At 36.5% G+C, this 16834-nt stretch overlaps 2 protein-coding genes and 1 pseudogene across 2 annotated transcripts; 1 reads left to right on the forward strand and 2 right to left on the reverse strand.

Moving 5' to 3' along the window:
- Positions 1 to 5543: 5543 nt before the first annotated feature.
- Positions 5544 to 7655, reverse strand: LOC148921534 (zinc finger BED domain-containing protein RICESLEEPER 3-like; annotated as a pseudogene).
- Positions 7656 to 10763: 3108 nt separating this feature from the next.
- Positions 10764 to 11512, forward strand: LOC103326263 (histone H2B.1). Its single transcript, XM_008228474.2, has one exon. It carries the CDS (start codon positions 10864 to 10866, stop codon positions 11296 to 11298), a length of 435 nt encoding a protein of 144 aa, XP_008226696.1. The 5' UTR covers positions 10764 to 10863; the 3' UTR covers positions 11299 to 11512.
- Positions 11513 to 11753: 241 nt separating this feature from the next.
- ACD1 (Pheophorbide a oxygenase family protein with Rieske 2Fe-2S domain-containing protein) lies at positions 11754 to 16208 on the reverse strand. The gene is made up of 7 exons (XM_008228484.3): positions 15436 to 16208; positions 14903 to 15138; positions 14592 to 14718; positions 13412 to 13548; positions 13155 to 13314; positions 12295 to 12573; positions 11754 to 12199 (listed from the first exon to the last, which is right to left on the reverse strand). Exons 1-7 carry the CDS (start codon positions 15886 to 15888, stop codon positions 11945 to 11947), a joined length of 1647 nt encoding a protein of 548 aa, XP_008226706.2. The 5' UTR covers positions 15889 to 16208; the 3' UTR covers positions 11754 to 11944.
- Positions 16209 to 16834: the final 626 nt, after the last annotated feature.

The raw sequence follows: 16834 nt of genomic DNA on the forward strand, positions 1-16834 counted from the left end.
GGTTCGATTCAGTGAACCGTCGATCCTAAGAAACTCAAATCGTGAACCAAGACATCTAATAAATTACATAAAAACTTTAGTAAATAGAAGAATATTAGGTATGAAATAATAAGATGAGGAAAGTTTTAGAAAATATAGTTATTGGGTAAAAAGCAATAGTTTACTACTGTGACAATTTTTTAAAATAATCATTCTAGGCCTGCTTTGAACTTTTTTTTTCACGACAAATAAGAAATTGTCACATGAGTTGATGCATAGTATTATTGTTAAATCTTTATTCTTCACTACTTTTTGTTAAGTTATTTTCAATTTTTAATATTCATAAGACGATTGTAAATGATGATTTTTTGATGAGGTTAGGCATGAAGTCCTCATTTCCCATTCTTAATTTTCCAAAAATGCATATTCGAATTATTCGTCATCTCATATTATTGTTGTTGTTGTTTTTTAATTTTATTTTTTACTTTTGTTGTTGTCGTTGTTCATGTTGTTTTTTTTATATGCTTCTTTGATATATTGTATGGTAGTTATTGTCTGAATGAGTATTTTTTAATGAGTTCTCAATCTTCCCCAACCCAATCGTTTGTGACCAGACCTTTATTTAATTTTTAATTGTTAGATTGATTAGGGATATATGTGGAAAATAAGGAAAATATTTGTCTTCGTTCTTCAAAGAAGGAACTCATACTATCCTATTAATCATAGCTTGACATGTGTGTAGAGATATTTTTTTTTTTTGGGATGCATTAAGTTTGCTTATGATTCAAACTGTAATTTTTAGGAAGTAGGAATCCCTCATTCCGGGAAGAAAGGGAAGAAGTGTCCGAAAAATAATCCTTTTTGGCTTAGAGCATCCAGAGTAGAAAGGTGTACGTCAAATGTAGACATTTGGTTGCCAGAATGTCCTGCAATGGGGAGGTGTATACGGCTGTAAATGCATATCACAGTCGTCAGATGGGAAAAAAGATGCAAACGTACATCTAATTTTACACCCAGCCAAGTGGATCCCGTAATCGAAAAGCCAAGAAAGAGGAGAGAGGAAGGCTGCCTAAAAGATGAGAGCATTTTTGCTCACTACTTTAACTCAAGGTGTATCATCACTACCTTTCTCAACACTTGACACGTGTCCATATGCATAACTACGGTTCCATAAATACAAAGTAAAAAGTTAACTATGATTACGGCTATGGACACGTGTCAAATATTAAGAATGGTGGTGATGATACACCTTGAATTAAAGTGGTGAGCAAAAATATTTTCCCTAAGAGCAGTTCCAGCATAGAAGGCAGGGGGTAGATTGGGTGGTTTTGAGCCCAAATCACATTTCTAGCAGAGCAGGCTGGCTCGGGCAAGAGGTGGACCCCAGGAGACTGGGCAGGCCCGAGGGGGAGGCGAGCCCGTGCGCTAGCCCGAGTTTTGAGGACGTCAACGTGCTACGCTGCCACCAACACTAGCGACCACGTGGCGTCGTCTGGGCTCTTCTATTGGATTTTTTCCTCCAATCCAACGGCAGTGAATTTTTGTGCAATAAAATAATGAGAAATTTTTGAAATTTTTTATATAAAAAAAATCCAAAAATTAATGAATTTTTTTTCTATAAATACCAACCAATACTCTTCAATTTTTACACCAAATCCTCATATATTTTCTTCTCCTAAACTATTATTCACTTTCTACTCAATATTTTTTTCACTTTCAAGTTTTATTTTTCAGAAATCTTATCTGAAATTTGTTTTCGATTATGAGATACGAATTTTATAATAAATATTGATACATACGAACCCAAAAATCTAATTCGAAAAATATTATCCAAATTAATTGTTTAGGTAAAAAAATATGTGGAAAAAAAATTAAAAAGTGAATAGTATTTGCCTTTTGCCTTGGCAACTGGTGGAAACACATATTGCTTTTTGCAAGGGCAGCCACTATTCACGTGAATAGTAGCTGCCTTACCTCCCCCCTTGCCATGGCAAAAGGCAAACTGCTAGAAGTGCTCTAAAAGATGGAGAAGTTATTAAAATGGTGGGCCTAGGGCGTGGCGGAGATTTATTAAAATAATGCAAATGTAAAAAGTTCTTCTCCAACAACTCTTTAATGTATGGCCAAATTTCCTTCAAATTGAAATCTGAAACTAACAACTACACTGATCAATGTTGAAGAATGGATTCATATAAAAACCAATGGTTCAGATTAATTTTATTTACATCATATTGGATGAAATTATATCTTATTGGAATTTTAAAAAATTTAGGTTGATTTGTTTAGAAAAAATAATCAAACCTAACACACCAAAAAGTAACACACAAAAATTAACACAAAAAACAAATTAATACAAGAAAATCATATTTATATCTTTGAATTTGCATCCAACTCATTGGAGCAAAATTAACATCTGCATCTCTCAAAGTGTAAAGGAGATGTAAAAGTGACTTTATACCTCTGAATTTACATCTCTCCAATTTGGATGCTCTAAAAGCATCCACAATGGACTCCCTAAAATACTTCCTTGGAGCAACTTCACTCATTTACCCTTTGCCATGGCAAGGGGGGCTAGGGCAGTCACTATTCACGTGAATAGTGGTTGCCCATGCAAAAAGCCATTTCCGTTTCCACCCGTTGCCATGGCAAATGGCAATTACTATTTATTTTTTTATTTTTTTCACAAATTTTTTTACCTCAATAATTAATTTGGATAATATTTTCGGATAAGATTTTCGGGTTCCTACGTGTCAAGACTATTCATAATCGGATAAAATTTCCGGATAAGATTTTTGGGTTCAAATTTCGGATGAATTTCAAAATTCAAAATTCATATAAATTTCAAATTTCAAATTTCAGATAAGATTTTCATCCTATCAAATCAAGCCACGTGACATCTCTATCTGGCCAAAATTTTATATAAAATCAGAGGCTTAGCTCATACCTTTCACACCACATCTTTCTATATTTTCATTTCTCAGAGTTTAGAATTCATACTCCATTCTCAATGGAAGATTTGAGGAGATGCTTGGAGAGGCAAGAGCGAAAAACAAATAAGAGAAGTCGTAGACGAGTTGAAAGGCAAAGGTTGCAGAGAGAATAAGATGAACAAGTTGTCATAGCAGTGGCTTTGCTTCATGAAGAGAACCAAGGTTGCCGTCATGGTTCACAAGTCGGCCGTGGCCCGAATGTGGACAGGATAGGCATTCTCGAGGTAAGAATCTTTTGGAAGATTATTTTATCCTAAATTCTTTGTACTATGATGTTGATTTTTGAATGCGATATAGAATGCAACCTCATTTATTTAATAAAGTCATGCATGATATTTGTAATTATGATGCATACTTTATTCAAAAGTGTGATGCTGTTGAGGTTTTGGAACTTTTTCCGGAGCAAAAGCTTACAGCTGTTTTACGAATGTTGGAGTATGGTTCATCCGCTGATCAGGTGGATGAGATTGCCCGATGGGGAAGTCCACTACATTGGAGGCCTTGGTAAGATTTTGTGATGCAGTCGAAATTCTGTACACTAGGGACTACCTGCGCATACCTACTCTCAGGGACCTCCAACCACTTCTACAAAAAGTCAAAGCTTGAGGATTTCCAGGAATGATTGGTATCATCGACTATATGCATTAACAATAGAAGAATTGCCCAACTGCCTGGCAAGGAGATTACAGCAATAGAAAAGGCCAAAAAAGTATCATCCTTGAAGCCGTTGCTGGCTTCGATACATGGGTTTGGCATGCCTTCTTCGGAGTTGCCGGATCCCAAAATTACCTCAACGTGCTGGGTCAATCCCCGGTCTTTAACGATGTTTTGAGAGGGTAAGGCCCCAATATCACCTATCAAGTCAACAATACAGTCTACTAGATGGGGTATTATCTAGCTGTCAAATCCATTCTGAATCCCCGATCCCATAAGCAAAAATTATTTGCTTCCTATCAAGAAGGATACAGGAAAGATGTCGAAATGTGTTTTGGTATCCTTCAAGCTCGGTGGTTGATTATTCGAGGTGCGGCCCGTATGTTTGATGAGGAGGTCCTCAGAAGCATTATGATGACTTGCATCATCCTTTATAATATGATTGTGGAGGATGAGTATGATTACTAGGGATGGCAACGAGCCGGTTAAGGGCCGGGTATGACAATACCATCCCCATCCTCGTCCCTGCCCCAATCCCCGGTTTAGGCTTTTCGGGAATCCCCATCCCCATCCCCGTCGGGAATCCCCGTCCTATTCCCGTCGGGGAAGTGCCTCCCGTACCCGCCCCAATCCCCGATTTTTAATAAGATACTTGTTAAAATAATTTTCTAAGCACAGTCACATCATTGTGAATTTTTAAAAACAACCACCACAAGATATTTCTTATTAAAATAATTTCTTCAACAAAGCAAAGAAGGACACAAAACTTGAAATAATTTCCCAATCTGAATTTTTAGAAACTTTTTCAGTAAGAACAACAAATCCATCTAGTCTTAAATTAGAAAACCAATCCTAAAGAAATATTGACAATATTTTATCATCAACTAAAACTTCACAATTTCAATGAACTCTCGTATGCTTCCTCATTCATAGCTTTAATTAAAAAACAAAGAGATGTTCTCTGTTTCAATGGTAGACTCCTACAAAAAATTAAAAATTAATAAGATAAAGGCATTACAATTATTTAAAAGAAAATAAGAAACTTGCCAATATAAGAAAAATTCATTTAAAAAAAATAAGGAGAGTTATTAAATATAAGAATGTTACCTCTTCCTCATGATTATCAACTTCCTCATCTTGAACGGTGAGTCTTTTGACTTCGTTCTCATTGGAGCTTGAAGCTAACCATATAAAAAAAAAATTATCAGAAAACAATAATAAAATGTTTTACTTAATATGAAAAATATAACCACAAAAAATATTTCAATACATTTTATCTCACTCCATAACCAATCAAGAGTGCACATCAATGCCTCTACTGTTTTTGAATGAAGCCGGTTACGATGAGGGTTTATAATCCTTCCGCTAGTACTAAAGCAAGACTCTGAAAAAATTGTGGATACAGGAATAATCAAAATATCTCTAGCAATATCATGCAAAGTAGGATATTTGATCCCATTTGATTTCCCTCAACACAATATATCAAAATCATCATCATCATTCATTCCTAGGTAAAAGAGACTCTTCTAAATAATGATCCAACTCAGATTTAACATGTCCATGGGTAGTGGAGTGAGAAACAAACACATCCAATTGCTTTACCAAATCAATTTTAGGCATAGATGGCCTAGATGAAGAAGTAGGAATTAAAGATTCAGATTGGACCTGCTAACTTTGTTGAGATTTTGACTGATACTCCTTGACTAAGTCATAGAGGATATCTTTATATTTCTTAATCTCTTAAGCTGCATTGTTTGGATATATTAGAGGGCATAAAAATTCAATTTGTTTCATCTTATACCTTGGATCCAAAATACTTGCAACTCCCATCAAACCATGTATTGTATCCCAATACTTCTCAAACTTTGTTTGCATATGTAATGTCATTGCTTGCATTTCCTCTTGTTCAGAATTAAGCCAATCATAAATTGCTAATCTAATAGCATAAATATTCTTAAAGTAAAGATTGGCAGTAGGATACTTGGTCCCTGAAAAAAGCACAGTCACATCATAAAACATGGCCAACTTATCAACAAGCTCCTTTGTCTTTGCCCAATCAGTTTCACTAGGCACTTCTTTGTACAACGGCTCGCGATGCTTCAAACAAGGAAAAACATATTTGTATATCATTGCAGTCTTAAGCATGGAATATATAGAGTTCTATCTAGTCTTACAATCAAGTTCGAACATTTTAGAGGTTGGAACTCTCAACTGTCTTGCTGCTTCAAGAAATTTCACCTCTCTTTTTTGGGTTCCTAGCCAAAATGCAACACTGTACCTAATTTTCTCAATACACTTTTTAATTACCTCTAAGTCATCTCTCACCACCAAATTCAGAATATGCGCACAACACCGCATGTGGAATAAACGTCCATCTAACATAAGTGAACTGGAGCAAATCTTATCTAAAACTATCGCAATCTTGGAATCATTTGTAGAACAATTATCTACAGTTAAGATAGACAACTTACGGTCAAGGTTCCATTCGAACATGCATTCCAATAAAGCATCAGCAAGTACATCCACTGTGTTTGGACATGGAACGTATATAAACCTACAATAAAAACCAAATAAGTCACAATCTAATTATTTTTTTTAAAAAGAGTATTAAAAATTCAAATAAGAACAATATAATAAATTTAGCTTATTAGTCGGCTTTGTAAATTCCATGCATCATCAATGAAATGTGATGTGATAGTCATGAATCCTCTATTTTGATTATTCGATGTCCACATATCAGTTGTAATGGCAATTCTACTTCTATTTGTGTCGAACAACTTCATTATTTTCTCCCTCTCAACTTCAGAAACTTTAAAGATATCCTTCTTGATTGTGTTTTGAGAACACACTTTAAATAATGGTTGCAAAGCATTGGAATACATCTTGAATCCAATATGATCAACCATGGATAATGGATATTCATGAAGAATAATCATATTTGCATGTGTCCTCCTAGCATGGTCGTGGTCAAAGTTATAAGTACCAAGATTGACGGTCCCATCATTCGACTTTGTAAGATTCAACATTGATTGATCTATGGTTCTTTGTCTCTTATAAAGACAAGACTTTACATGATCAAGTAAATGTCTAGTCCCATTCTTGCTACTTGCGCTTAAGGTATTCTTACAATGAATGCACACGGCTTTTATTTGACCACGAATTTCTTTCTTTTCAAAATGTTCCCAAGCAGGAGATCTACCTTTCCTTTTATTCATAGCATCTTGAGTTCAATTGGTGGCTTCTTTGTTGTTATTTTCAGTTGTTGCAGGATTCCTATCATGTTCAGTTCGTGTAGGATTATTTTCCTCCTTAATTTGGGTTTCAGGAACTTGAGTCTCTTCATTGTTGTCACCCATCTAGAAAAAAAAAACATATATATTAAAAATATAAAGATTGATACAGCAATTAGAAGGTACAATATTTTTTACAATATAAAATTATCAAAGAGAGAAATCTTAAAGAGAGAACCTTGCTGACCTTTTGCCCGTGAACTTAATTTAAAAGAAATCTTAAACAGAGAACATTGATGTGTAGTCACTCAAAGAATTCGAGAGGATATCATCTTTTTTGAATATGAACAAAACTTAGAACCCAAATTCATATATGACCTACTTGGTGACGTACAAAAACTTAGCTTTTTCGTAAACACTTGAGTTTTAGCCTTCCACTTTTATTTCCTCCTCATTCATGGTTTGTTTGAGGACTTTGGTTTTCCTAACAACTAATAGAAGCAGCAGCACGTGACCAACCCTTCATCTTCATTCATAGCATGTTCATGATCCTCACATATTACACAAATCCACTATGTTGTTGCCAATCCACTATGATGTTGCCAAGTTCGATGTGCGTGCCAACTCTCTATACAATTTATCAGGAATAAGGAGCGACGCTAGGGTAACTTTGTTTATTATATTATATTAATATATATTTTTATATATGAATTATAAATAAATATATTACTTATCGGGCCTGGTTCAGGGACGGGGATAATAATACCATCCCCGGCCCATCCCCGATAAGGGATTTTGCAAATTCGGGATCCCCGCCACCCGATTTCCCCGAAACTCCATCTTTTAGGGCCGGGGACCTGACGGGGGCCCAAACCAACGAGTATTATTGCCATCCCTAATGATTACGATGCTGTAGAGGTCTACGAACCGGATCCCATGAACATGGCCTTGACACAAATTTATGAAAGGCCCATGGGGCCAAGTGGAGAACCATTTGAGCCGGATCCGTTGGTTAGAGATGGTTGTTTCATGAACCGTATGATAGATTGATATACAGAGATATGATCTTCGTATATTCATGAAATGCGTCAACTTGACTTGATGGAGCATCTATGGGTGGTGAAAGGCAATGACGGTGAATGATGAAGCATATATGCTTTGGTTAGGTTTTATTTAGTTATGATTTGGTTGTGGTTTGTTATTATTATTGTGCTTTGGTTGTGGTTTTTCCTTTTAATTATGTTTTGTTTGATGTATGGAATATGTTGAATAAAAAGGTATTTTATTGAATGCTTTGTTTATTAAATAAAGAAATCCAATACAAGTCATTAAGAATTACTGCTACTAAAATAAAATACATGAATTTACAACAACTTTAATACAAAACATGAAAAATACAAATAAATAAAAGGTATGCCAACTAATTTAATGATTTTGATCATTTAACCAATCCGTGTTGCTAGGCCCATCGTCACAGAAAAGTCTTCTTCTCATAACATCCCTTCGTTCTAGCATCCAAAATTGTTTTGCTTCAAGGGACATATGGCTTGTATCCATGGCCATGGTTTCCCGATCCTTCTTGTTTATGATTTCTTTGTGCAAAAACTCCCTTTTTTGAAGATTTTCTGCTCAAATTGTCATCTCGTTCTATTGGTGCTTCCGATCTATTTCAATTTTTATGGCGCTCCGCCTTACAATTTCCTCCAAATTTTTTGATGTATTACTGCTAGAATTACTCCCTTTCTTCTCCTTTGTAACCTTCGGCCAATGGGCCTCAGCTCCTTTTCAATATGTGAGTCTTGACTCATAAGGGAATCAAAAGGTGAATACGATGTCGTTGAATCATGGAGTGGCATCTCGTTTAACATAACGGCGGGACCCGTGAGAATAATTATGAAGCGTTTACAATTTTTCACCACCTCCCAACATTCATGATGGTTGAAAGTTTTTTTGCCTTGCCAAATTGCACCAAACCACATATGTGCTTGAATAATCTATTAACAAAAAAAAAATGGAAATGCAAGAAATATTTAAAATATATTAGATATGCAAGTAACATAAAAATAATAATAGAAATGCAATTAACCTTACGAATATATTGGAAATATAACAAATATTAACAAAATATTATTTATGCAAGAAATATTAAGAAACAATTGGAAATGCAAGAAATATTAACAAAATATTGAAAATGGAAGAAATATTAATAAAATATTGAAAATGGAAGAAATATTAATAAAATATTAGAAATGTAAGAAATATTAACAAAATATTGAAAATGCAAGAAACATTAAAAATATATATATATTAGGACATTAAACTTAATAAAACGAAAATTACAAAATACTTACCTCGCTACTAAGATTTTCCCCGCTTCTATGGTTGTCCCTCGCTTTTGCCAAGGCATCTCTCCATTTTGCCAACTCTTTATTGAGAATTTTCTACTTACTAGATAATGTCATTTTCTTACGAGTCGACCCTGGAATTCTTTCACAAAATTCGGCATGAATTTTTTTCCACATATGACAAAATTTCATCTCACTGCCTAACACGGGACAATGACTAATTTGAAGCCAAGACTCAGATAAGAAAACATCTTCCATGGTGCTCCACACTCATCCGGTTTCAATAGAAGATGCCATAAAGATAAGAAATAAAAATACAATTTGAAAGAGAGGAAAATGTTGAGTAAATAGTGAATAATAGTAGAAGTATAAGAAAATGTATGAAGATCGAAAGTGAAGGGTATTGATAGGTATTTATAGAAGGAAAAAAATTCGATTCTTTTTCATAATTTTATTGCCAAAAAAATGTCAGCCGTTGGATTGGAGGAGGAAAAGCAGATTGGAACGCCTAGGTCTTGACACGTGTCTTCTACCTGTTGGAGATTGCGCACTATCAAGCACACTACAAAGCAATTGAAAGGTTCAGACAAAATCAAACTGCACGCATCTTAAACCTTTGCGAGGAAACCTAAAAGCAAGAAAATTTAAAAACTGCCTTCAACTTATAGTAACGAGGGGCACGACAACCACAAGGACGAATACCCCAGGGCATCTCGAATTACATCAACTCAGCCTTCTTTGCGCTTTCGATGGATGCAAAATAGGGATTAGGTTTCAATTTGTGCAATCGGTTTCGATTTTGGGGAGGGGGGGGGAATCGATTTCGGTGATAGAAGTTAGGGACGATCCTGGAATGATTGGGTTTTTTTTTTTTTTTTTTTGAATTACGTTATGCCACATGTTGTTTTGGGCGCTAAACCCAGGGAAGTGAGATGCGAAAATGCCCTTAATAGATTTCTGAATTACAGAAGGCGGACGCCACGTAGGCACGTAACGGATTTCATGATGGAATCGCTAACGGAGGGGGCGATCTGTAATTTTTTGCGACGTTGTGTATGTACCCATAAATGTTCCGAAAATCGGGTATGAACTCGTAAATGACCCTATAGGTTAGAGGCTTTACTGTAGTTTGTCCTAAATTTTAACTAAAAAATAAAAAGCGTGATTATAGATGCTCTTATAACATTAATTATCTGGTTTATTGGTGGAGTCTATCTATCAACAGAAGATTGGAAAAACCAAATTAGGGAAAGTAAATGAGAAATGTAGATAGCATTCCTCTTACACGCTGGTGTGAATGTGTAAATTAACGATTTTTTAAAGTTTAAAACTTTCAATTATTTTCGCCAGAGCGCGCCTTAATACCCAAGCCCGCCAAACCCAAAAACCTATTTTAAAAACTATTCAAAACAAAACAGTCCCCAAAATTCCACCGCTCAACCGAAACCCAATCTCCACCGTCCATGCCCATCTCCCGAAAATCCAACCGCTCCACGTCATCGATCCCCACCTCACAAACTCAACCAATCACATTCCACCTCCTCCCACTATATAAACAGAACCCAAACCTCAAACCCAACACCTTCGCAACACAACCTTCGTTTCAAAAGCAATCTGTATTTCTCTCTTCCTTCGAAAGTCTCTGAAAAATCTCTGAAATTTGCCATGGCGCCCAAGGCAGAGAAGAAGCCAGCCGAGAAGAAGCCAGCGGAGGAGAAGAAGGCCGAGAAGGCCCCTGCAGAGAAGAAGCCGAGAGCCGAGAAGAAGCTTCCCAAAGAAGCCTCTGGTGCCACTGACAAGAAGAAGAAGAGATCCAAGAAGAGCGTGGAGACCTACAAGATCTACATATTCAAGGTCCTGAAGCAGGTCCACCCTGACATTGGGATCTCAAGCAAGGCCATGGGGATCATGAACAGCTTCATCAACGATATCTTCGAGAAGCTCGCCCAGGAGTCTTCGAGGCTCGCTAGGTACAACAAGAAGCCGACGATCACTTCCAGGGAGATTCAGACTGCTGTGAGACTGGTTTTGCCTGGTGAGCTCGCTAAGCACGCTGTCTCGGAGGGGACCAAGGCGGTGACCAAGTTTACTAGCTCTTAGGGCGTTTGGGGAAATGGGTATTTTGTGATCGGGAATTTAATTAGGGTTTTTAGTTGTAAAGCCTAAATTTGGGGTTGGCATCTGAGATGCATAGGATGTTAGGTTTAGGGTATTTTGTAGTGTGTTTTTTGGGAATCAAATTTGAACATTTTGCTTGGTGATTTCTGGGTGTAATTGATCTCATATTAATTAGATGTTAATGTTTTGAATCAAATTGTGCTTAATTGTGTTTTTGAAACCGGAATTTTTTATTTTTGGGTTGTCTGGTTTCATTATCACCCCCCTCTAATTTGGTCTGGTTGAAATCATGAAAATAGCAAACCAACCAATTCTTGTAGGTGCTTAACAAGTAAGTTGAAGTTTGGGGTTCTGGTTTAATACAAATCATGTATGTCTTGTTATATTTTTGCATAAATACAAACTTTTGTACACTGTTTATGTTTGTACACAAGCAATTAACTCTAAACATAAATTAAAGTACCTAGATTTAAATCTCATGATCCAAACGGACTTGGGCTCGTTTGGAATGCTGTATAAGCTTTGTATTAATCCTAACAGTGATGCACTAGAAACTAGTATCTAAGGCAGTAAGCCTTGCATCAGGCAGAAACAATTCGGGTTAGTTTCCATGTATAACTCTATATCTCTATTCAATTTCAGCATGTACATAATCAACAAACACAAAATTCTTTCCGAGTTCACGTAAGGCATAAGCCAAGGCAGCACTTAGAAGTGCAAAGCCGGCCAAAATGATCCGTAGCTGCAGATCTGAAGGTATTCCGGCTGTTGCGCAGAAAACAATGGTTGCCCCAATTAGCAGCTTCTGCCATGTCTGGAATGCTGTATAAGCTTGCTTACATGAGGAACATTTGAGGGTGTGCTGCTCAAATCTGTCTAACATCTGCAAAACAAAGTTAAAATAAAACCAAGTCAAATAGCAGCTTCAGATAGAATTTGTTTAGTCTGCTTTTCAAGAAAGAAAGAACTGCTTATCACCTGACGTTTTGATAAGACCATTGATGGCAAAGGTTGTTGGTCAATGCTGCCAAACCACTCAGGTTGGCTGTTGCCATGCCGCCTCAGCCAATTCCGAAATGCCAAGACGAAGCGATCTGCTTGTGTGGGAGTGAATGTAATTTTTGTGTACTGCTTATTAACATCACCAGATTCCTCCTTGGACTTGGAAAGAAAGACCTTCTCTTGACCCTGAAGGACAATCATGTCTCCATCATACACCTTATTTGAAGTCCAATGCTCATGCCATCTAGGAACCACCTGAAATATTTACAAGTTGAGAAATAAGAAAAATCCAAGATTATAAGGATATTAACATTGAAAAAGGATATTTAAAAAATGAACTTGAAGCCTACTATGAGCGTAATGTTCCGATTGGTTTACTGCTAAATTGTTTGACAAAATCCTAACTTGACTCGGGAATAAGAAATCAGCAGGAGAAAGGACTGACAGCAAGTAAGATCAATATATTTCACACACAAATCAAAGTAAGAACTTTTGGAAGCTCATTGAAAAGTGATATTGCTTTTTAGCTCATATGGCATCCGATGCTCATAATTTGGACTGGTGCCTAATCCCTTCTTCTATAGTTTAATAACTAATCACATACAACTTATCTCAGTGTCAACCGGAAAAGCTAAACATCACGTGTTGTATGGAGAAAATCGGGAATTCACATATCCTCTCATCAAGTTATATGAAGTTATAATGAGTAAAAGTAATTTATTTCTACACAAGAGACCATAATAGTATCCACCATAAGGATCCGACAACAAGTGCTGGTTCACCAAATTGTTGTTATGAAGTACAAACTACGACATAAGCTAATACAAAGTTCATACCTGCCACCAAGCAGGCCCTGGCATGCTGAACTGAAAGAAATTTCGAGCACTACAAACAATAGAACGAGTCTTCCCTGGTGCCATTGGAACGTTGAAGGAACAAATCCATATAATCCATTTTTGATCACCAACTAGTGGAAGCTTTGTGTCAATCTCTATTCTGGATAAAACATGATTAAGTTTTAGAAGGATAACATCAAAGTCCTACACATAACTCATATAATCTTTTACTGCTTATACAAGGGTGATGAACTTACTTGTTCAAATAATAACAAGGAGCTATAAACTCAGCAGTAATCCGTGGGTTGCCTTCATTTGCTCCAGCAAATCCCCATGGGCCGCTGGCCTCCACTTTAAATGGCAAAGGCTTGGCTCTATCTCTCCTTCCTGTAACCTGTTTGAGTGATTTCACAATTAAGTAAAATGGAAACTTTTTCTATCATGAAATGAAATTCAATTGCCAAGTATTAACGTTCCTTATTATACATTGCCCATTTCCTAACACAACCCGATTAGCAGAGCTTGGATCTTAGAATTCACATGCCAAGTACCACAGAGCAGGAAAAAAAAAGGTCAAGTTCCAAAGACCAACACATGCAAAATACACGTAGCAAAAGTACATAACATTAGATTGGAACAGACACAAATGTGTATGATATTAGTGTTGGAAGTTTGAATTAAATTCAAGAACCTTTGTCCCACATTGATAGAAAGTAGAAAGAGTGAGGTCCTTATAAGTGTGGAAGTGCCACACTTAGTAAATGGAAGTAGGCCAAGTGGAAGCAATTTGGGCTTCAAAATCGATTTGGGCTTTGAATATTATATAAAAATATATAATATTTAATAGTCAAAAGAAACTTTCAGATTTAAAATTATTTTTGGTTTGAATTAATAATTTTTTATTAATTCGGATTAGTTTTATTAACTGTTTTCTAACAGTTGTGACTCTTCTGATAAGGTTTCAGAAGTTTATTTAAATCAAATAAGGCCTCATACGTTCAACACAGAAAAAGCATTCTACAAGCATTTCATATGAGAGGAAAACAAACAACGTTCGCGATTCTAAGTCCGCTAGGGCTTAAAATACGAGATAGTTGAAAAGAACTTCAAGCACCGAGAAGGGTGAAATTACTGTCTTTAGGACATTGCATCAAATAGCCTCTATCTCAAATTCAGTTTTATTTATTGTTCATATCAGACTGTTATAAATTCTGTTTATATAATTGTTTTAATCAGTCATTGATAATTGTTTTTTCTAACAATTAGTTTCATAGATTTATCCACCAACAATATGCCAACTGCTCAATTTACTAGCATTCACTATTACCACTTTAACTGCACGACTTTATCTGGTTAAAGAGAGGACCAACCAACCAAATTTTTTGCTTGAATAACGAAGAAGAAAGAAAAACCCAGATATTAGATCGAACCATATACCTTGTGATGAGCGAAGTCAATGTGGGAAGGATCAGAGACATTTTCCATGAGGGTATCATAGCCATAGAACAGATCACGCTGGATTGTCACTGATGAAAACTCAGGTTTACCAAATTCCTCAGGCAGCCTAAACATTGAATAAGTACATCACATCAAAAGGGCATTAAGATATTCAGTAATCAAAGGTATAACAATTAACAACTAACCATATTAAACAATTAAAAAACAATTCGAGTACAGTAATCAACAATCCTAATCACTATATTCACAAATTAAAAATTCACAAGAGAGACATAAAATGAATCAATTACATGGGAGGCTTAGTGGCATTAGCTCTTTCCGATCCATTCTCATCTGGCCAAACAAAGAGTAGGCCTTGAGACACCAGTGTAGGAAACCTTGTAGCACATGCTCTTGGAGACCGAAGGGCACGAGCCTCAGGACCTTCAGATGAAGCCTGCGGAATCTTAACACATGATCCACATCCGTCAAATGACCATCCATGGTATGAACACTGCAAGTTTCCCCCTTCATCAATCCGTCCTTCCTGCAAAACCAAACAACCCCACCCATGACCCTGTTTCTAATTTCATTATCTGAACATTTCTAAACCAGAAATTGCTGTTACGCTTACATTACAGTTACATGGAAGTCATCAAATTTTATATGATTAGTGAGACTAACTGTACAAAAAGAAAGCAACCTAACGTATTAAAAAAGACCAACTTGGGGAATTTTATTGTCTTATTGTTATTTCTTTTCCTCCAAATTCTCGGCAAGCAAACAGAACATAACATTAATCTGACAAAAATGATCAAGTAAGAGTGAACCCAGAAAAGCTTACAGATAAGGGCGCGAGGCGGTGAGGGCATTTGTCATCAAAAGCAACCCATTCACCAGAAGACTTATCATACCATAAAACAAGGTCACGACCCAGAAGCTGAAATGGGGTAGGCAAGCGAGGGTCCAAATCTTCAATCAAAGAAACTGGGTACCAATGATCCCTCCAATTGAACTTGGTTGTCGGGTTCTCATCGTCAACCTCATCCTCAACTCTGTAATCTTCACCATCTTGTTCTGTCTGTGTGGGTGGTGCCTCTGGGTCTGTGGTTTGTGGTTGGGTTGCAGGCACAGCTACTCTCAAAGGAGATAGACTTTTTGCTCTACCTGGTAATTTACGATTTGGGTTATTGGTGGAGATCAAGAAAGGAAGTGTCTTGGGAGGTTTTGGGGTTGGTGATGATGATGATAGAGTAAAAATTGTAGAAGAAGCAGAGGAAGAGAGTAAAACTGCCATTATGGGTTTGTTTCTGATACTTCAATTCTGTGATTTTCTGCTGAAGAAATTGGTCAAGGTAGGCTCTAAAAACGAAAATGGAGGACTTTGCGTGCAAGTTTGAAATGGGGCCCCTTGTCCTTGCCTGAGCTAGAGAATTCCAGTTTAAGCTCTGAGGAGATTAACGGTAATTTCGGGAGGGAAAATTGTGCACAAAATAGTCATTTGTGTCGTGGCGAGAGGTCATTGGTTAGGTTTTGTTTGGTGTTGACGGTGCCGGCCATTAGTGAGTGAGCCACCGTTGAGAAAAAATCACGTCCACAACTTTGGAAGACAGTAAACTTGCTGATTCAGAGTTCAGATGTGAGACAAGGACACGAGTATAGAAAAATCAAGAAGCTGAATTATGGACCAAGTGGAAATTTTTTTGGACTTTTTTCTTAAGGAGTTTCTTTTTGGACCAAGTGGCAATTGGGTTCATAAAATGGACCCTATAAGATCCTTATGGCCCAAAAAACTCTTACTTAAAAGGGGGTGAGGGTTGCGGCTGGGTGGGTGTTGGCGGGAACGGCTCGGGGTGGGTAGAGCTGGGTTGTGGTTTTTTTTCTTTCCAAATATTTTAGTTATTTAATTTAATTTTTTAAAACTCACACAGTAAATCATGTGACAATTGGACAGAAAATTGGATGGAGTTTGAAAAATTTGACGGTAAGGGCGAATTGGATATTTATAATAATTTTGAGGACTAAATTGGCTTTAAATTATTTGGGGGTTAAGTTCGATTAGGGTGAGTTCAGGAGATAAAACAGCTGAAAATCTAAGGGAAAAAGTCACTTTTGGTCACTGTAGTTTGCCAGTTTATTCAATTTAGTCATATATTTTAATTTTGTCAATTTAATCCATGTGGTTTGATTCTATTACACAATTCAATGTCACATTCAAATTTCTATCTAATTCCATCCAAAAT

This window comes from Prunus mume, linkage group LG1 (assembly GCF_029339155.1).
Source record: "Prunus mume cultivar Tortuosa linkage group LG1, ASM2933915v1, whole genome shotgun sequence".
Classification (NCBI taxonomy): Eukaryota; Viridiplantae; Streptophyta; class Magnoliopsida; order Rosales; family Rosaceae; genus Prunus; species Prunus mume.

What these genes read in the sequence shown, in the direction of transcription:
- LOC103326263 (XM_008228474.2), top strand. Translation starts at nt 10,864, where the DNA reads ATGGCGCCCAAGGCAGAGAAGAAGCCAGCCGAGAAGAAGCCAGCGGAG.
- ACD1 (XM_008228484.3), bottom strand. Translation starts at nt 15,888, where the DNA reads ATGGCAGTTTTACTCTCTTCCTCTGCTTCTTCTACAATTTTTACTCTA. An exon ending in AATGCCACTAAGCCTCCCAT is followed by an intron (nt 14,719 to 14,902) that starts GTAATTGATTCA and finishes TTCAATGTTTAG; the next exon opens with GCTGCCTGAGGAATTTGGTA. An exon ending in TTGACTTCGCTCATCACAAG is followed by an intron (nt 13,549 to 14,591) that starts GTATATGGTTCG and finishes TCACTCAAACAG; the next exon opens with GTTACAGGAAGGAGAGATAG.